At 39.1% G+C, this 21,006-nt stretch overlaps 2 protein-coding genes across 5 annotated transcripts in view; one reads left to right on the top strand and one right to left on the bottom strand.

Annotated features, from left to right (window-relative positions):
- The window catches only part of PREPL (prolyl endopeptidase like), a 31,385-nt gene extending 15,282 nt beyond the window's left edge, over positions 1 to 16,103 (top strand). For all 4 annotated transcript variants that reach the window (XM_090281234.1, XM_090281232.1, XM_090281233.1 and 1 more), the window contains 9 exons: positions 647 to 863; positions 1,348 to 1,533; positions 6,668 to 6,865; positions 8,860 to 9,035; positions 10,412 to 10,628; positions 12,952 to 13,101; positions 13,477 to 13,600; positions 14,443 to 14,516; positions 14,874 to 16,103. In XM_090281234.1, coding sequence (XP_090137360.1) covers positions 647 to 863; positions 1,348 to 1,533; positions 6,668 to 6,865; positions 8,860 to 9,035; positions 10,412 to 10,628; positions 12,952 to 13,101; positions 13,477 to 13,600; positions 14,443 to 14,516; positions 14,874 to 14,963 — 1,432 coding nt within the window. In that variant the 3' untranslated portion in view covers positions 14,964 to 16,103. The remainder of the gene's footprint in view (positions 1 to 646; positions 864 to 1,347; positions 1,534 to 6,667; positions 6,866 to 8,859; positions 9,036 to 10,411; positions 10,629 to 12,951; positions 13,102 to 13,476; positions 13,601 to 14,442; positions 14,517 to 14,873) is intronic.
- SLC3A1 (solute carrier family 3 member 1) overlaps positions 15,503 to 21,006 on the bottom strand; it is a 30,064-nt gene continuing 24,560 nt past the window's right edge. The window contains exons 8-10 of the mRNA XM_090281237.1: positions 19,806 to 19,973; positions 18,970 to 19,086; positions 15,503 to 16,094 (exon numbers count right to left, since the gene is read on the bottom strand). Coding sequence (XP_090137363.1) covers positions 15,654 to 16,094; positions 18,970 to 19,086; positions 19,806 to 19,973 — 726 coding nt within the window. The 3' untranslated portion in view covers positions 15,503 to 15,653. The remainder of the gene's footprint in view (positions 16,095 to 18,969; positions 19,087 to 19,805; positions 19,974 to 21,006) is intronic.

The raw sequence follows: 21,006 nt of genomic DNA, 5'->3' as shown, positions 1-21,006 counted from the left end.
TAAACACTACAAGCAAAAAAAAAAAACAATTGTTAATTTTTTTAATGTGTTAGGTTAGTGGGATTGTGAGGATTTTTTTCTTGACTATTGTTCTTTTTGTTATAAACACTAGGGAAAAAGAAAATCCATCATTATTCAGAGGAAGAACAAAGTAAACTGGTGTCCCTTTTCTAACCTACAATTGCATGTCCTCTAGGAGGTTTATTTCCTCTTAGCAAAAAGCCCTATAATCTATCAATATTCAGGTGATTGAGAGTTAGATGATGTCTGTACTTTACCTTAAAATGCATTTTAAAAAAGGCGGATTGATGATAAAAATATATACAGCAAAATGTTAATAATGATTGAATCTCAGTGGCGGGTATATAGGTATTTACCTTACATTTCTTTCAACTTTGCTGCATCTTTAAAGACTGTTCATAATAAAATATTAGAGGAAAAATATTTTGAATGTTTAGGGGGAGAATGAGAAAAATAGTATTTTAGTTTTACAAGAAGAATTCACTAAGGAATTGTTTCTTATTTTTTTATCTGCATTATAAATTAACATCTATGCTGACGACTTGTGAGATATTGTCATTAATAAGGTAACATGCATTTTAAATTTATTGGATTTTCGCATCTCTTTTTCTCTCTCTCTCTGTAGCTATTTTGTTTTCCTTTATCTTACAAAAGATAGTCGTTTCCTCACCATAAATATCATGAACAAGACCACTTCTGAAGTGTGGTTGATAGATGGCCTCAGTCCTTGGGACCCACCAGTACTAATCCAGAAGCGAATACATGGGGTCCTGTACTATGTTGAACACAGAGATGATGAATTATACATTCTCACTAATGTTGGTGAGCCTACGGAATTCAAGGTGATACAAGAGTTCATTGTTCTCTAGGCTTTTGTAAAGTGTAGAAATTGATGCTACCTTCCTGTGCATAACCCTTCCCTTAGAGCTAATACCTCTACATATTTTAATTGTGCCTAAAAAGAATAGTAAATCAAACATACTCTATCGTAATTATATCAGTTATTAAAGCCAAACTTAGTAGCTTAAAAGAACAAATTTTTATAAATTCGTGAATTTGTGAGTTAGCAATTTGAATCGCTCTCGGCTAGGCAGTCCTGTTGGTCTCGGCTGTCAGTGCACTCACTCAGATGTCCAGCAGACTGGCCTGGGCCCATTCAGTGCCGATGGTCACACTTCAGCCCTGATGCAGTTATTTCTGCCACCTCTCCACAAAACCGTGAAGAATAATAGTATGTCTAGTTTTCAGTGATTTCGTATATGAATTCTAGATCTTGTAGGCCTCATGTTCTGTTACCTAGATCTCTTCTAACTTTGTTTCACACAGCTAATGAGAACAGCAGCAGATACACCTGCTATTATGAATTGGGATTTATTTTTCACAATGAAGAGAAATACCAAAGTCATAGACTTGGACATGTTTAAGGATCACTGTGTTCTGTTCCTGAAGCACAGCAATCTACTTTATGTTAATGTGATTGGTCTGGCGGATGATTCAGTTCGGTCTCTAAAGGTAAGTTTAAGTATCAAAAGACCATACTGTTAATCAGAATACATGGAATTTAATTTAGCTTAACTAGAACATCAGATTGGGAATAATAGCAATGTACTTTTTCTTAAAAGAATTTGAATGGAATTTAGCATAGTAGGTCTTTATCAGATTTAGGAAGTATGTCTCTTTCTATATATCACATATTTCTACAGCTTCTGACATAGTAATAACTCAGGCCAGCTTGGCAGCTAGTGCTTAACCACTGCCTGCTGCTCTGTCCCACACCCCCTAGAAGGGACTGCAGTCATGCCCACTGTGTTTCTGGCACTGCTTGCTTGTGTCCACACCATCTCTTTCCCAATTTTCTCACCTAGGGCATCAGGAAGGGTGAACTTTGGTTTCTTTCAATAAGCGGGTGGCAGTGGTCTCCACTACAACACACCGGTGATGCTGGCGCATCTCCCTGGCAGGCTGACTTGCTGATATTGCTTGTGGCTGCCAGGAAAGAGAATCTGCTTCCACAATGGCACCTTTATTGCCCTGTTTTAAAACAGCATTAACATGAGTTAAGATACCAGGCACTGAAGGGAAGAGGAGAGACCTCCATTTCACTTGATATGGAAAGATTTGTGAGCCCTGGCTGGTGTGGCTCAGTGGATTGAGCATCAGCCTTTGAACCAAAAGGTCACTGTTCAGTTCCCAGTCAGGGAACATGCCTGGGTTTTGGGCCAGGCGCCCATGCAAGAGGCAGCCAGTCAATGTTTCTCTCGAACATCAATGTTTCTCTTCTTCTCTTTCTCCCTCCCTCCCCTCTCTCTAAAAATAAATAAAATCTTTTTAAAAAAGGAAAGAAAGAGTTGTGGAGCCAATTGACCAGCAAGCACAGACCACTTATACTTCCCTAACTGCAGTATTGTCATAATTTCTGTTAAAACACAATTCCAGTAAACTCAGTGGGTACTGATTACTTCTGTGTACAAGGTACTGTGTTGGGCACTCTAGTGGAAAGATAGCAGGACAAAAATACTTAGCCTAAAGAGGATACAGTTTATCATTAGATTCGACTAGTACACACAGAGGAAGTATAAGGTGGATTTAAATTGGTGGCATCAAGAAAGAAGGAGATAGAAAATCACTATTAGTATACCACAGTAATAGTTGTAAGCAAGATCCACCAATAAATGCTAAAATTAGTGGGCGTAAGTTCAAGGATAAATAGAGTATTTTCGTAGTCTTCATAAGAGGCTGGTTTCACCCACAAAATATTTACTAACTACAAAGGGGAAAAAAGCACTTTACATTGAAAAACCTGGCAAGAGATCAAGGTTGACATCACAGGTGATATGATCTGTTGTTTTGTACTCCTCTCTGATACTCTTGCTAAAAATACCTAATCTCAATTTGTTCATGAAGAACATCAGGCAAATCCAAATAAAAAGACATTCTACCAAAAAATTACCCCATGTTCTTCAAAATTACCTCAAGGTCCTGAAAGTCAAGGCAAGACTGAGGAACTTTAACAGATTGGAAGATACTAAGGAGACAAGACAACTAAATGCAATGGGGAATCCTAAATTGCTCCTCAGACAGAAAAAGGGCATTAATGGAAACATATAGGTGAAACGTGAATAATGTGTATTATTTAAGAATAAAACATAACAGTAAAATAAATAAGTGGTATCAAAAACACAAAATGTGCTGTGGGGCCCAAAGGGAGAGGAAGAAGGCCCAGGAAAACTTTATAGGGAAAGCAGAATTTCAGGTAAACCAAAGTGGATAGATAGGATTCTGATGGGCAAGGAGGGGGATAGTATTCTGGGATGAGGAAGTCCATCAAATGAAGCCCTGAGCTGGAAGAAACTGCTAGTAATTCGGTTTTATTGAAATAGAATAAATTTCTGGGGGATGAAGCTATGATTTGACAATTTTTGATTGTCAGAGTGATGCATTTATGCATAAATTATGAAGAAAGGGGAACATTTGAAATTTGGGGGCAGGGAATAATTTGAGGAGTCAAGCTACATTTCATGAGGTTAGGGCATGCTGAAGCAGCACGAGTTATGGAGCAGGGAGGTTAGTTTTGAGATTGTTATGGTAGTATAAAATAAGAAATTACAAGGACCTAAAACTCCAAAATTTTCCAGCTATCTCATAAAATCAAATTATCAAATGTAATGTCTGCTGTCTTAGAAGACTATCATTGCCCTAAAACAAAAAATGGTGATTTAACTTTAGTGAGTTTTTATTGCTTTCATCTACTGGATTCAAAGTGTATCTTTTCGCTTGCTACTTGATGCCAAATTCAGTCTCTAGTTGGGAAACCGGCAGGCCCTCTTATTGTAGTCAAGTAAATACAGATGGGAGAAAATATATCATTTCTAGCAGTGCATTTGTTACAACAAAATCCTGTCAAGGAAATTAGGAATGTCATGAGTTTACTCTGCTATAAGATTTGACTTCTAAGCAAATATGATCTCTTATATATTTTTTAAGTATTTCTATTTTCCATAGTTTTAACCTCCACTAGAACAGGCATCATGTCTTTAATTTATTCTATATCCTCTACTTTATTCCCTAACCCTTCCAACCTGTAGTACCTGTAATGCCATGTATAACGTGCTGAGTCATGATCACACGGACTCTAATCCTGTGTTACATACCAAAGAGAATTTCACAGATCAGAGCCTTTTCATTAACTACATAACACTAATTAATATGCATAGATAGTGCCATATATGAAGGACAGAAATCTTTAGGCCAGACTATGAGTGGATTATAAAGTATTTCTGTTGTAACATCTCTGCCCAGTGGGCACTTGACTAAAATATCTTTTTAAACGCAATCTCAGCAATAGAAATACAAAGTCCTTAATATACTTGTCTCCTATTGTTGCTCATCATGTCATCAGTATTTCTTAGTAATATTTTTTCTTTATAAAAAGTTATGATAGTTTAATTGGTTATGATATTTAACTTAAGCAAATTGAGAAATTTTTTACTTTGTGCTAACATCAATTTATTTGGTGGCATATGCATTCTTGGGCCAATTCTCTTTCAGCATTTACATCCTAATCATTCTTCAATGCAGTGACCGATTTGCTAGTCAAATACTAAAGCTAATACTAGTCAAGTATCTAGGAATATCTATCTGCATGTCATCTGGCCGACTTATAATTATTCTTGGATGCTGTTCATTAATATATGTGGATGATACTGCAGGCTTACTGAAATGGAAAATAGGGCTTAAGATATTCTTGGGATCATTAATACCTTATTTCTGCATGAGCTGGACAGACTTTAAAAAGTCTGTAGCCTTGGAACACTTGTCATGATTAAAACTTTAACCTTGATCTGTTAGTTTAAGAAATGCACCCAAAAGACTTTTTGGTTTATTGGAACCACTTCGTGTAAAACTAAAACAGTTTACTGTGTGGACCACACAGAAACTTTTAAAGTTTCATAACAGACAGAAAACACCCGTGCCTCTGAGGGCAGTGGCCCATCCTACCTTCCATCTGAGGCCCGGTTGCGAGTCGGCCGTGCTGCTGCTTTGTTTCCCACTCCGGTCTCAGTGTGCTCCCTTCATTTATGCTACCGGGTTTCCCAACTCCCATGGTCCCATTTTTCCTTCTGATTATGGCTTGCATTTAAATATATCATCCTTGAAAATAATCCTCAATCTGAGAATAAATGTAAAGGGATATCACAAATGTATGTCCTCATTAGTGTCAGGAACGTTGATTCTTTGGCTTAATTACGAGAAATGTGCTCTGTAAACATAAGCTCTTTGGCTGTAGTTTCCACTAGTTAAACGGTGCGCTCTGTGTGCACAGACCCCCACCTGCCCTCTCTCAGTGGTCCCCACCAGTGACTTTGCTGTGCCAAGACCTCTGATTTTCTAAGGAATTTGCTCTTTCTACAATTATTCAAGGAAAGAAAGGCAATTTTCTTGTAATGCTCTGACTCCCGGTACCATTTCTAACACACTGTCAGCCTGCTCACCCGAGCTCTTTAAAAGGTGTGAGGAGGATGTTAGTGGAAGGCTTGAACGGGACCCTGCTGCTCTGAGAGAATAAATTTTGATTCCTTTCCTTTTTTCTTAAAGTTAAGAATCTTAATCATAATCGCGCTGAGTCTTTCAGAGTGAATGTACAGAGAAGGTTTTGTTCTGCACAATGGTTAGCCTGGGAGCTAAAGTTAGAAACAGATTGTAAATGCTCAGTGCCGCTGAGCCAGCTTAGCCCTGGAATAATGACCATCATCATTGTGGCTGTCCAGGCAGCGGAGTCTGGGCCGGTAGGTCTGTTATTAAAGACACGTCAGAGATCTCATGTTCTTTGAGAACAGAGATCTTGGAGATGCCCCTCAGCTCTGGAATTACTATTTGATTTGCCCTTATTAATCATACTGCTGTTCATGGATGGACCTGGAGATGATTATGCCGAGTGAAATAAGCCAGTCAGAGAACGGCAAATACCAGACGATTTCATTTACATGTAGACTCTAGAACAAAATAGAAACAGAGGCATGGGTACATGCAGTAGACTGACATCGGTCAGAGGGGAGGCGTGTGGGGCACTGGATGAAAGGAGGGGACAGGATTAGCCAAGAAAACATATATATATAACCCAGACACAGACAGCACTGGTGATAGCTGAGGGAGAGGGTGGGGTAGGTGGAGGTGGGCAGACGGGGGAACAGGGATGGAAAGGGACTTTGGTTGGGGCAATGGGCGCATAATGCACTGTGCAGATGACGTTTTATTGCGTTGTACACTTGAAAGCTGTATGGTTTTAACGAACCAATGTCACCCAAATACACTTGGTTAAAAAATCATTTTGCTGTTATTTTATTGCCTGAGTTTATACCCCAAAATAAACTTGTATTAGAGATTTCATGTAAATCCAGAATCATGATAAACCATTTTCCTATCATTTTCCTTATTTTATTGGTCAGTGGTGTAGAGTTTTGTTTGTTTTTTATTGAAATGTATTTTATTGTGCTAAAGTAATCCTTAAATGAAGCATTACATGATTGTGGATAGAAGTAAACTTGACTTTCACATTATCTTATTTGGAGCAGACCCAGAAATTTAATTAATTAATGATACTTATTAGTGTGTAAATAAGAAGTAAAAATAACTTTTATTTCTTTAGCTCCCTCCTTGGGCCTGTGGATTCATAATGGATTCAAATTCAGACCCAAAGAACTGTCCCTTTCAGCTTTGCTCTCCAATACGTCCCCCAAAATACTACACGTACAAGTTTGCAGAAGGCAAACTGTTTGAGGAAACTGGGCATGAAGACCCAATCACAAAGACTAGTCGTGTCTTACGTCTAGAAGCCAAAAGCAAGGTAAGTCTCTACAATCTGCACTGTCAGCCCCCCTTTACTGAAAGCCTGCCACTTGTCAGGTATCGTGCAGTTGCTGGGTTTACGGTTTCGTAAAGTGGATTTCGTACCACAGTAAGACCCAAAAGACTTCAGGGGTACATGGATTTTTTTTTTTTTATTTTAAGACTAGAAAATTTATAACTGGCACATCAAGGCCTTCATGTCAACAAATGCAAAAATAAAATATATGAAATTTAAATGACTGCTTTTCAGTCCATTTGCTGTATGTCTTAGAAAAAAAAAAATCATTGTTAACTACTTAGTGTATTACCCTCCAGATTGTGGTTTTTGTTTTACGTTCAGGCTTTGTTTTGTTTACACCAGTCTGTCAAAATATTGTAATTATCATGCCCCAGATGGAAGTTAAGTTCTTGGAGAGCCAAGGGGCCCTTTAAGAAGGGAGGCAGCTGCTGAACGGTGGGTGGGCTACTGTCACTCGTCAGGCACGCGTGCTCTGCCGGTGAGCTCGGGCCCCGCCCACCCCAGGACCTGCTACGGTCCTGACCTCTTCCTTCCCATAAGTTTTCAGCCAGCAAGTATTTCTCTGCTTGTTTAATTGAAGTTGGGGAGGGGGCAAGGAGATGAAAAGACCAAAATTATTTTATAGAAGTTAATCTACATCATTGTATAAGACTGAATTGTACTAAGTGAAAATTCAGTTACACTGTTTTAACAAGTTTAGTACAGTAAAGAATAATAACGGGAAGAGTTCTTCCTTATTGGATAACACTCTGGTGCTCCAAAGTGAAGTTTTTAAAATAAGAATGAAAAAATATAGGAGATGCCCTGACTGGTGTGGCACATTGGTTGGACGTAACAAAGCAGAAGGTCGCAGGTTTGATTCCACTGTCCGGCACGTGCCTGGGTTGTGGATTTGCCCCGTCCCTGGTGGGGGCGCGTGGGAGACGCAACCAGTCAATCGATGTTTCTCTCCCTCTCTCTCTCCGTTCCCCTCTCTAAATATAAATATAAATTAATAAGATCTCTTCTTAAAAAAATAGGGAGAGTGGCTTGGTTATATTCTTTTCCCTATGTAAACTGGTGCTATTTCATTAATGATGTTACATTAGTTTCATTTCTCAGGGTGAGATCCAACTTTCCCACCCTATTTCAACAAAAGAAATATTATTAAATAGTTCAGATTATCTCAATTTTGTCTGTCCAGAGAGTACCTAGTTTCAGTCAATTGGGATTGATGAATATAAACTACATTGGGGAATAGTTACTTGCCTTAAAAGGAACTCAGGTGTTAAAATTTATAAAACTTACAGCTCCTGCCAGGTAGCTCAGTTGGCGCATTATCCAGATGTGCTGGGGTTACAGGTTTGATCCCTGGTCGAGGCACATGCAGGAGTCAACCAATGAGTAAGGGGACGGGTGGAGCAACAGGGTGATGTCCTCTCTCTAAAATCAATAAATTTTTTAAAAAATTTACGATTTAAAAAATAAAGCTCAGTAGGCCTTTGAAGAGGATGTGGGTGGGTATCAGTATGGTCAGTATAAAATTTCAAGTACTAATGTTCAGAATTCTGTCTATAGAGGACAGAAAAGTGAGCTATTAAAACGTGTTTAGTTGAGAGGTGCCGGTAGGTAGCCCTAGCTGTGGGAACAGTGCTGTGCTGTATGCCTGACCTTAATGGGTATTTGGGTTTGTCCTGAAAGGGAAAAAAAATTCAGTAGTACTCGGTAGAGATCTCTTTAGAATCACTTTATTGTCACCAAAACCTGTCTTTATTGAAGTGGATTCAAGTCATAGTCTTGCTGCTCTTTTCTAGTTAATATTATAGGACAGTAAAGTAGCTGAAAATAAGTATCATGACAGGTTTTAGAGGCCATAACTCTTTGTCTTAATTGAAAGAAGTTTCTGCTCAAGATCTGTTACAAGCAGGACATAAACTAGGGGATAAAACTTTTCAAGTACTCTTCTTTATATGCATAGTAAATCTTCGTTTCAGGATGGAAAATTAGTGCCGATGACTGTTTTCCACAAAACCGATTCTGAGGACTTGCAGAAGAAACCTCTCCTGGTGCATGTCTATGGAGCTTATGGCATGGACTTGAAAATGAATTTCAGGCCTGAAAGGCGGGTGTTGGTGGATGACGGATGGATATTAGCATATTGCCACGTTCGGTGAGTCAGCACATTTAACCTGGTGTATGAGTGCTAGAGCTCTGTGACAGATGTCCAAAATAAGTGTATTGAGAACAAGTTTGTTTTCCTAAATTGTAATTTTAAATTTATGTATTCTTAAACCTATGCTGGTGGAACCCAATCCAGTAACATTAGTTGATCAAAACATTTTTTTAGGATTTTGTACCAGATTTTTAGGATTTTTAGAATAGTACCAGTCTCTTATTTAATAACATTATTATTTCCATTTAATTTTCCTGAGTTTAGTTTCTCTAAAACAGGCTCTTAAGCTGAACTCCTTTTTTCCACTCTGCCATTTTATTTTAGCTGTGTTCAAGACACAAATATTATTTCGTTTCTGCTTAAAGTCTTTCACTACCTCCCCATCTCCATAATAAAATCCAAATTTCTCAGTGATGTCGCTTAATCTGTAGTGGCATCTGTCATCACTCCCCAGCACACCCTGTGCTCCTACCATGCACCTACACACCCAGCCTGGCTATATACATCCTTTCCTGTGACAAGCTTTTTGCCCCCTGTGCCCTATAGCACGTGCTGTGTCTTGACGCTGTCTCTTTTCTTTGCCTTCTGGGAGTTCATATTCTTCCTTCAAGACTCAGCATAGGTATTATCTTCGTCTTAAGCGTTCATGTTCCCCACTCATGAATATGCACCTAACCTGACAAGTGGATGTTCTTTCCTCTACTTCTGTGATACCTTAAATACACTTGGGTTACAGCAGCAACACGTCGCTTGGTAGCTGTTTTCTTTCCCCACAAAATTATGATCCCCAGGGTAGGGCATTTTTGCTTATTTGTATTTCTAAGGGCTGCATTTAGCACAATGACTGGTAAATAGTAAGCAGGCACTCAAAACATTGTTGAATCAATTTTTGATTGTCTATATCAGGGGTTAGCAAACTTTTCTCTAAAGAGCTAAATAGTAAACATGATAGGCTTTGCAGCCCACATAAGGTCTCTGCTGCATATTCCTGGTTGGGTTTTCTCCCAACCTTTAAAAATGTGAAAACCTTCGCCCATTGTCCTTTACAAGATTACAAAGGGTCCTAATATTTGAGAGGGGGGGGATAGTTAATTTTTACGAACCAGGGGTATGGACTTGGAGGGGATTGCTGGGGGAGGGGGGTGCTGGGTGGAGGGGAACAAGGGGGAGAAAATTGGAACTGTTGTAACAATATAATCAATAAAAAGCAATAAAAAACAATAAAAAATAAAAATGTGAAAACCATTCTTAGCTCAAAAGCCATACAAACACAGGCCTCTGGGTAGATTTGGCCCACAGGCTATAGTTTGCTGACCCCCTACCTATATATATATTTTTCCCCCCACTAAAACCTTTTTGCCCTTTAATTTCAGGGGTGGTGGTGAGTTAGGCCTCCAGTGGCACGCTGATGGCCGTTTAACTAAAAAACTCAATGGTCTTGCTGACTTAGAAGCTTGCATTAAGACGCTTCATGGCCAAGGCTTTTCTCAGCCTAGTCTAACAACCCTGACTGCTTTCAGTGCTGGAGGGGTGCTTGTGGGAGCACTGTGTAACTCTAATCCAGAACTCCTGAGAGCTGTGACCTTGGAGGTAAGTACCCTCTATCCCTGGCTATTTACAGAATGGGGAGGCATGAAGCCATAGGTTGCCTTAAGGAAAAAAAAATAGGTTTCACCATAGCATATGAGTATCACAAAGCTTTTAAACACAGATTGTAGCTCTGGGAGACTTCTGAGGTTATTTTAATCCAACTGCTTACCCCTTATTTATTCTTCCCTGACAGTGTTCTTTACTGATTTTTAAGGATTTTCACTGATGGATATTAATGGCTGTTCCCATTGATCATTTTTGTTGGTAAGAACATTTAGAGTTGGTAGAAGAGACAAAGCATATATGACTCCTCAGTTCCACGAAGTAAGGCCAAGCACACTGTGCCTCTGGAATGCACAAAATTTTTGACTCTACTGCCCATCAACATTTCAGTCCTGCATTTAGGAGCTCTCTGTTTTTAGATACCCCATTCTTAGTGGTCCTTTGGGGTAGTTTTTCTACACTTCAACTGAAATATCTTGTTCTGTTGTGAAAATGCTTGATAGTCTTTTTCTGGTGTCCAAAATGATGAAGTTATAGCAGCTCATTTCACCTCTGTCATTCTCCTGCTTCTTGGTTAGATTCTCTAGAAAATATGACTGGGATGAGCAGAGTAAATTATTTTTAGATTTTTTTTTTTCTTAGTTTGAGGGTATGGGGTATACACTGTGGGTTTGTATTAAGTAAATGTGTTAAGTAATCCTGACCTGTAAATCTCTTTTTTTAAATAGAAACCTATCCACAAAGATAATAATGGCAGAATTATTTACAATATAAAGAAAATGCAGCTAGCCTTTGACTTTTAGAAATTCGGAAATCAGATATGTATATATAAGGACATTTATCCCACATTGCTTATAATGGTGAAGAATTGGAATCCATGTACGTACCCACCTATGTATATGAGTCAGAGTTCTTAATCAGAAACCAGAAACCAGCTCCTGACTAATATAAGCAGAAAAGGGATCTATTAAAGCGTATTGGGCAAGGGTGGGTACAGAACCAGTGTTAGAGGCTGCACAGCCAGAAACATGTCCAAAATATACCATAATGCTATCCCATGCAGCCATCACTGCCACCACTGCTAGACACAAGTCACCTCACACTGCTAGTGTTGCTTCTAGGAACTCAGGAGAGCTGTGGCAGTTTTGCCAGAATAAATTCTCTGTGGTCCCTACTTCTCTTGAGTCGCTAACTTCCTGTTCACAGTTTGGAGCACATCATGTCTGACTGGTAGCCCTAAGTCCTGCGGTTACTCCCCCACTGCAGGGAAGGCTGGGAAAGGAACTCTCTGGCATTTGGTGTCTCTACAATGAGAGACAGGCTCCATCTCACAAGGTCTGGGATGCTTCAAATGCAGAAAAGGAGTTCAGGTGCTAGGCAGCCAAAAAGAATTACATTTGCCCACCATGCATGGCCAATGTTAACAAGAGGCATTTGAAATGCATGTTAACAAGACTATAAGGTTAAGCAAAAAAAAACCTGCCATTTTATTAAATGTTTAACGCTGGTTATAAGCTAACGAGTGATTTTCTCGTCTTTCAACCTGGGTAGTGTCTAGATTTTCTTCCGTTAGCATTTATCTTTTTTCTTTTTGTAATGTAAAATATCCAGCTGGTAAAGAAGAGTTTATTCATGTGTCACTGAGTTTTTATTTTTAATTTTTAATTGTGGTAAAATAACAAAATTTACCTCTTCACTACTTCTAAGTGTACATTCAGGGGTGTTAGCTACTTGCACACCGTCGTACAGCCAGTTCCCAGGACTCTTCATCACGCAAAACTGAAATTCTGTACCCGTTAGGTAGCACCCCTGTAAGCCCCATTCCCCCGTCCCCTGGGAACCACCATTCTGCCTTCTGTCTCTGTGAATTGGCTTCTCAAAGGTGCCTCCTAGAAATGGAATCATACAATATTGTCTTTGTGTAACTGGTTTGTTTCACTTAGTGTCCGCAAGGGCCGTTCCCTGTTGTGGCATGTGTCAGTTTCCTTCTTTAGTAGCTAGCTGTCCTAATGGATGGGAGGTGGTAGCATTGATTACTTCTACATAAAAAGTATACATGTGCATAAAAGGCACAAAATTGTGAAATTAGAAGCTAAAACCTTTCTATTTATGTAAGTGTCATTTAAGGGGTCTGCATACCATAAAAGCCAGTTGTAAGTCACAGGCCCTGGGTAAGGACGGAGTAGTTGGCCTGGCTCCTGGGAATCTGCGTGGCCCCTTGAGCTTTGTTCTCTCATGTCAGCATGTATATTCACAAAGTATATTTTCCCAAAACTGATTTTACCGACTTGTCAGTCGAAGTTTCTTTCTTTTCTTTTAGGCACCTTTCTTGGATGTTCTCAACACCATGATGGATACCACACTTCCTCTGACGTTAGAGGAATTAGAAGAATGGGGGAATCCGTCATCTGACGAAAAACACAAGAACTACATAAAGCGTTACTGTCCCTATCAAAACGTTAAACCACAGGTAGTGAAAGATAGTTATGACATCACTATCCAAAAGTGACAGAGAAGATAATTAAAAGGATACTTGCCTGAGCTGAGGCCAGAATTCAGTAGACCTATATATTATTCCTACTTATGATACCCAAACACCTGTTCGCACCATCTCCGCTCATATTCCATGTTTGTTTCAGTAAGGCCATGGCCTCTCTAGTTAAGAAAAGGCTATTCCAGGTCACAAGTAGACTGGTGCTATAGATCTCTCAAGAATATCAAATACGAAAAATAACACCGAGCACTTAGGGAAAAAAAACTGGAAGTCATTATTTTTCATAATTGATAAGGTAGAAAAGGGCCATAAAGAATAATATACATTCTTTGTACATTGATTTCCTTGCAGCATTATCCTTCAATCCACATCACGGCTTATGAAAATGATGAACGTGTGCCTCTGAAAGGAATTGTAAACTATACTGAGAAACTCAAGGAGGCCGTTGCAGAGCATGCTAAGGATGCCGGTGAAGGTAGGATGCCACCTAGAAGCAGGGACATAGCTAAATGGACCGGTACCTTTAACATACTGCTCAGAATAATACATTTTATGCACAGACCACATCATTACCCCGTGATTTTGTACAAATAATTGTTTTTCCTATATTGACTACTAATTGAAGCATATATCTTTATCTATAACCACCTTGTCTCTTTTTCAAAGGACAGTATTAAAGTAGGCAAAGCATGCAAAAAAGCAAATTTAAATATCAAATATAAATTGGAGATGTACTGTCTTATCATACAGCCATTCATTCATGTAATAGTATTAACTGAACCATTATTCTTGGAAACCTCTAAAAAACAGATTCTAAAGTTTTTGCTGTGTAGCTTCAGTGCCCAAACTAGCGACTTTAATTTTCTCTAGATGTTAGTATTTTATTACACAAGGACTCTTACCTTTACTCCTTGCCAAGACCTTCAGGACTCAGGGTGGCGGGGATCCACATTCAAGTTTTCAGACAGTTGCCCTGTGGTCAGCCCTGCATCTCACTCTTAACCGTTGCTGTAGTTGGTGTTTCCGGGTCTCAGAACTCTTGACTCCACAGGACCTGTTGGCTTCCTTCTGGTCACAGCCTTGTCCGTGTGGCCCTACAGTCCCTTCCGTCCACCTTCCCCAGCCAAGGGTTCTCCTCCTGCTTTCCTGGGTTCAGAAATGTGTGTTCTGCTTGCCCCTTCCCATCTCTTTGTTGATAGTGATGGTTTATGCCTTTATCCTTTACTATTATTTTAATAGCTTAGTTGGAAAAAGAAAGAAGAAATAGACCTCAGTTGACCGCAAACTTTTAATTGTTTCCTATGTTAACTCTTTCAGGCTATCAGGCCCCCAATATTATTTTAGACGTTCAGCCTGGAGGCAATCATGTGATTGAGGATTCTCACAAAAAGGTAGGTTATCAAGCCCCTCGCAGCTGACAGGTCCCCAGGTAGGAGCGGTGTTGCGCACCATGTTTCAGTGGCTGGGCAGGGCTGTAACAGCTGCTTTCCAGCGGTCGGGTCTGTGACTGCGACCAAGAAGGGAAGGAGGGACACCGAGTCAGCCACGAGAAGAGGCTCCCTCTGGTACTTGTGAGCCCTGTTAATTTAATCTTAATTGTTGGGAGCCTTCTGCGTCTGTCCCAAATAAAAGTATCCCTGCCATAAATCGCCGACTTCAGGGTTAGGTGAAGAAGATGGACAGACAGACTTTACAATGGAGTTTTACTACAAAGGCCTTAGATCTAATTTGTTTAATGTCTCTTTTAGATTACAGCCCAAATTAAATTCCTGTATGAGGAACTTGGACTTGACAACACCAGTGTTTTCGAGAATCTCAAGAAATATGTAAAATTCTAAAATGTCGTATTCAATGGGAATGGAAACATTGAAATATTTTCTACTTTTATTTGCAGTTGGGTTAGCAAAAGTGAGGTTTTTTTTTAAGTTAGTGAATAGTTTATAAAATGTTGTTTCTCTATCCAAATGTTGTTTGGTGTACATCTCACTTACACTGTCCTCTCCGTGATGTATGTGCCCCTGAACCTAGGAAAGTCATTTTCTAATCGTGCTCCTTAGGAGGATGTGGAGCGGGGGTTGGAGGGTGGACTGGTCACAGCAGAACCTCCCCTCCCCATCAGAACAGCTTCATTTTTGTCTGTTTTACTAAAACTTTCTTTGAACGGTTTACAAATCAAGGTCCTGCCTCTTTGCTAGTGAACGTTTTTAGACACTTCGGTGGTGAGTCATCCTCTAGTTTCTGTGCATGTGTTTTGTGGGATAAGAACATTCTTCACCTTAAAATGCATTGGATCTTTCCAGTAATCTGGAGTCCTAAGGTGTTCTGATTATCTCTGTTGATGCTATCAGTAAAGTTATGAGATTCTGCCAGTGATAATTTTCTTTAAAACATTTTATTATTCTTTAAAAACATTTGAGTGAGAACCTTTCCTAAAGCGGTTACATTCAGGTCTATCAAGTTTACTTGCAGTTAACGCACATGCTTAGGACAGAACAGATGCTGGTGTCTTCATCTCCTTCCGGAGGGGTCTAACACAGGCTGTGCAGTATGTGTAACACGCCAGAGTAGCATGCCCGGTTGGAGACAAAGCATCTGTCTCTGGAATCTGATTGGAAGTGAAGGAGATGCTTCGTGTTGTATTCAAGGATGAGGCCTTCTCCCTTGTCCATGGTGACGGCGCCTGTATCAACTTCACTTCCTTTGCTGGCGGAATTGGTACTTAACCTTATCCTCACTTTTGTGGGAATGTTTGAAATCACTTCCTTTAGATTTAGCTGTGATGATTCTCCAAAATTCAGAACCACGAGAAAGACTCTGTCTATGCCATCCACTTCTCTTGTGTACACGACAAAGTGGCCACCAGTCCTCAAATAGCAAAACCAGCCCCTGCTGAGGAGCAGCTCACTGGCACGCAGCAAGCTTAATTGTTGATACAACGTTAATGCTGATGTGGACTGAGTCTTTTGAACCTTTAAAAAAAAAAGATAAATGTTTGATTATAAGAGTTTTTAAAAAATATTTCTAGTATCAAATAAGAAATTTCCCCAAAAAACTTGCTTCAGTTTTGCCCCTTATAATACTTACCAAGTTGTATTAATAAGTAGGTAAGAATAGTTTAACTACTGATAGAAATGGCAAATGCAGAGTTTCACCTTGTCATTGCAGTATGTGGTACATCTTAGCCAGACGGTGTAGAGACCAAATTTTACTTCACTTTAGGAATCCATGTCTAAGTTAATGGATATTTAACTTGCCTAAATAAAGTCCCTTTCTGGTCTGCTGTGACTGGCAAAAAAAGCAGCCGTGATGGTCACAGGCTCTGAGAACTTCCGATGAATCGGGGCTTCTCTGTTCCCTGCTGTAGAATAATGTGTGGGTGGCCATAACTTCAGCTGCCTAAAGTAAAAGTCAGTAGTTTTTAAAAACCATTAAAGTAACATGTCCATTAAAGAAGATCTGGGTTTATTTTACAGCTGTATAAACAACATACATAATTTAATGTCGTGTGTGTCCTGGTTTTTTCCCCTTTACCATTTCAAGCATCTTCTGTTATTATATAATTTCATAAAGGTCACTTTAATGGCAGACTAATATTCCATTAAATATTATGTAACCATGCTTTTTCATTTCAAAATTCAAGTTTCTAATATTTTCTTTTATTCTTAGTGCCCCCTATATTTGGATAATGTATTTCAGATACAAATATCAAAAAGACAATTACCATGTCGGAGAGTATGGACACTTGATACATAGTGCCAAATTAATTCTTTATAAAAGAGCTATTGCCAAATCAGTGATAATGTTCATTTCCTTGTCTTCTTACCAGCCACGCTGACTGTGGCAGTTTTGGTGGCAGTGGCTGTTTGGGGGCAGGCGCCTGGTATGTAGTCTTTAATGAGTATCTAATGGATGCTTAAAATACGTTTACTCTCTGTTTACCAGGTACAAAGCTATTTATGGTACATGTAGGTGGTATATGTATGTGACTTGTCAAATTACCATTACAATTTTCTATAGCCTTAGATAATGCATGAAAAAGCATAATTCAGTGCCACTCACATAAGCAGGGCCCAGTAAGTGTTAACTATTATTTTGTCTACTTGATTTACCACTTTCTAAAAGTATATTGAAGTGTCTCTCTGTAATTGTAGATTTGTCCATTTCTCCTTGCATTTCTCAGACTATTTGTTTTATATATTTTGAAGTTACTGTTAGATGCGTAGATTCGTGATTTGTAGCAGAATGTTCTTTTATCAGTTTTTAAAATTTGCCTTTGTCTCAGTGCTTTTCATATTGAATTCTATTTTGTCTGCTATTAAATATTTCCAACACCTGCTTTTTTGTAACTTTACTTTTTTTAATAGCGAATGCATGTATACAGTATAAAGCTCAATTCTAACAAGAGTAAACAAATATATAAAGTAAAAGTTTTCATCCACACGATCCCCTAGTTTCCCAGTTCCTCTGTCAGAGATAGATACTTGCTGTTTATATATCCTTTTATTTTTATGCCTCAGGAAATGAGCTGTTTTGTGGCTATGCAAACATATAAAGGCATACTTTGTCTTACACAAATAGTGGCATGCTACCATTGTGTACTTTTTTTATTTAGCACATGTTAGAGATGGTCTTGTATCAATGCACATAGAACCTCTCTCATTCTTTTTAAAGTTGCACATTAGTCCATCGTATAAATTAACCATAATTGATTCAGCTGGTTGTCTATTCATACATTTAAATCATTTCCAGAGTCTTCTGCTATTAAAAACAATGCTTCAGGAGAGATCCTTGAATATCAGGCACAAATATTCCTAGATACAGATACCTAGGAATGAAATTACTCAGTCAAAAGGTATTACACATTTTTTGTTTAGATAGCTGTAGCCAGGAGGCAAGCTCTCTTTTTGTTAGCATTTGTCTTGAATGTCCTTTTTAATTTTGTGTCCTTTGTTGAGCTAAGTCTTATGTCAGACTTTGCCTTATTTAATCTGAGAGTTTTTATCTTTTAATAAGTAAATGTAAGCAATTTATATTTGTGGTTACCATATGTTTAGACATAATCCTGTAGCCTAATTTTCTCTTTAATTTGTAGTTGTACTTTTGTTTTCTTCCTTTTTTAGCTTTTTATTGGATCAGTTGGCTATCTTAATTATCTTTTTCCTTATGTTCTTTGAAAATTATACAGTCGTGTCTGTTCTTCTAATGGTTACCCTTAATATTATAATGGCCATTCTAAAATATATTTTAATGTTTTATACCTCTTGTACATCTATGCTGTCCCATATGATAGCCACGAGCTACTGAGCACTTGAAATGTTGATAGAGGGACCCAGGAACTGAATTTTTAATTTATTTAATAGTCACAGTGTTTAGGATCACCATAAAAACAGAAAATAGTACAGGCAAAATGAAAGGGTGTACTCCTCTTCTAGAACAGCTAATTCTAGGGATTATTTATATCTTCAGTTTCTTCAGGTATACAGGCTTTCTCTCAAATCCTCATTACCCTAGATTGATCGGTCTCCTTCCTTCTTTCCCTCCTTTTAAGGGGAAGACGGGAGGAAGACAGCTAGGCTTGCTGACGGACCTCCTTAAATTTCCTTAATAACTCAAAGCTCTTAGCCTTTCCAATGAGGAGTTGTATATTCTGTACATAGTTCAAATGATACACTTTGTACTAGTTTGTATTTTCATAAAAACATGACTTGAAAACTGTAATAGAAGCCTACATGATTGATTTAAAGAGCATCAGTCAAGGTTTTAGACTCAGGGTGAGTATATATTATTAGCACAGAAACTCATCCCATTTCTGGGGTCAGCATAACATTGTCATTGATAACTTACATCAACATTCACAGTGTTGTAATCTGTACCGGTGGGTAACCAGGTGTGACTGCCTTCAGAAAAGCCAGCATTTGAGCTATTGTCCCACTGCATTGGTGACTTTGAGAAGAGGGTAGCCTGTGTCAAAAGACCATAGGGAGAAAACAGTGGTCTGGTTATTAAATGCAATTTAGCCATAACTTCATAATTATTTAATTACCTATATTTCTCAGCAGTTCTTGCATTCATTAGCCTAAGAATCAACTGGGAAACATCTTTAAAATGCAGATTCTTGGCCCTGGCTGGGACGTTCAGTTGGTTAGAGCATCATCCTGATACGCCAAGGTTGCAGGTTTGATTCTCGGTCAGGGCACGTACAAGAATCAACCACTGAATGCGTAAGTAAAACAATAAATCATTGTTTCTCTCCCCTTCTTCTCTTTGTCTTTCTAAAATCAATTTTTAAATAAATAAAATGCAGATTCTTGGGCTCTACACAAGAAATTCTGTTTTGTGTCTCATGTTTTTATTTATTTTTAGAGAGGAGAAGGAAGAGGGAAAGAAAAACATCAATGTGAGAAACACACCGATTGGTTGCCTCCCACACACCCGCAATGGGGTACCCGGCCCGCAAACTGGCAGCCTTTTGGTTTGTGGAATGACACCCAACCCACTGAGCCATACTGGTCAAGGCTGTGTATAAACCCCCCAGCCTAGAAAGCAGAGAATTATTACTAACAGTAAGAAAGAAAAGCAAAATAATCATGCTTTTTAGTTGTAGAATAGAAATAGTAAATAACCTGCTTTGGCAAAAATGAGTATATGGTATGGTGCATGGTTAAATTATATTCACTTACGACATCATAGCTTTCGTTGACATTGGTGGCTAAGGTATTTCCCATTCCTATTTCTTCTCCATAGTAAGTGATGGGAGTTCCAGGAAGAGTGAAAACAAGCATGTTCATGATGTTGACATACTCTTTCCCCAAACGAGATGTCAGCCGGACATGGTCTGGTCCGCCGATCTAAAAGGCATATATTTTTAAGAATGTAACTCTACATAGTTTTCCAGAAGATTTACCATTTCACAAAATGTTCACCCAATGAAAAATAAGGTGGTTACACATTGGTATCATCAACCCTGGATTTGAGCTCCAACCCTGTTACTTGCTGCATAGCTGACCAATTTACCATCTTGTCTATTAGGCAACAAAATAATTTACTTCACAATGAGACTGCAAATCAGATAAGGTTTATGAGGGAACATACTATTATTTTTGCACATTTGGATAGGAGAATATTGACACGAAGAAAACAACTTTCCCATAGAGAGCAGGACAAGGACATAACAGGTAGAAGGGATGGGTGGGGGGAAAACTGATGTCTGTGACTTTTGAACTATTGGAAACAAATTTTAAATTAAAAGGTAAATCAACTTTTATAAAGAAACATATAGCCATGTGGAAACTTTTTGTAAAGTTTCCTATTTTTAAGTATATTTCTATGTTTAATGCTCCAATTCCTGGCTGGTTTGGCTCAGTGGATTGAGCGTCGGCCTGTGAGCTAAGTGTCGCTGGTTCGATCTTCCAGTCAGGGCACATCAGAGAAGGAAAACTCTGACTCCAAAAAACCTCCGCTGCCTTGTGGCATACCTCTTCAGGGGAAAGGCTAAGGGAGTAAACCCCGACAGAAAATCCGGAGCCGGAGTCCCTAAGGCGGTTTGACGTTGTAGTCAACACCGGCAACTCCTGCGGCGCACCTGAAGCCAAGCTGTATTGACTCCGTCTTTCCCTTGGATCCTTCAGCTGCGAAGAGAGGGGGGGTCTGCTGCATGGGCAACAGCAGACCCTCCATATCACCCTGCCCAGGCTCTGTAGCTTCAGCTTCACTGGAGAGGACACTCCAGCGTCATCGCAAGATGTCGATTCAACACGGGAGGAGACAGATACCGTGTCACTCCCGAGTCGGACTGCACAGCCATTCTCGGCGGTGCAGGTAGACTCTTAAGAAGCTACACCATCGTCTCTCGAGACGGACGGCTGCCGACGACGAGGAATG

The sequence above is a fragment of the Furipterus horrens genome, unplaced genomic scaffold (genome assembly GCF_987537825.1).
Source record: "Furipterus horrens unplaced genomic scaffold, mFurHor1.1.pri manual_scaffold_6, whole genome shotgun sequence".
NCBI classification, from domain to species: domain Eukaryota; kingdom Metazoa; phylum Chordata; class Mammalia; order Chiroptera; family Furipteridae; genus Furipterus; species Furipterus horrens.
Note: the sequence above shows the minus strand (reverse complement) of the source record. Positions and strands in the feature narration are given on the sequence as shown.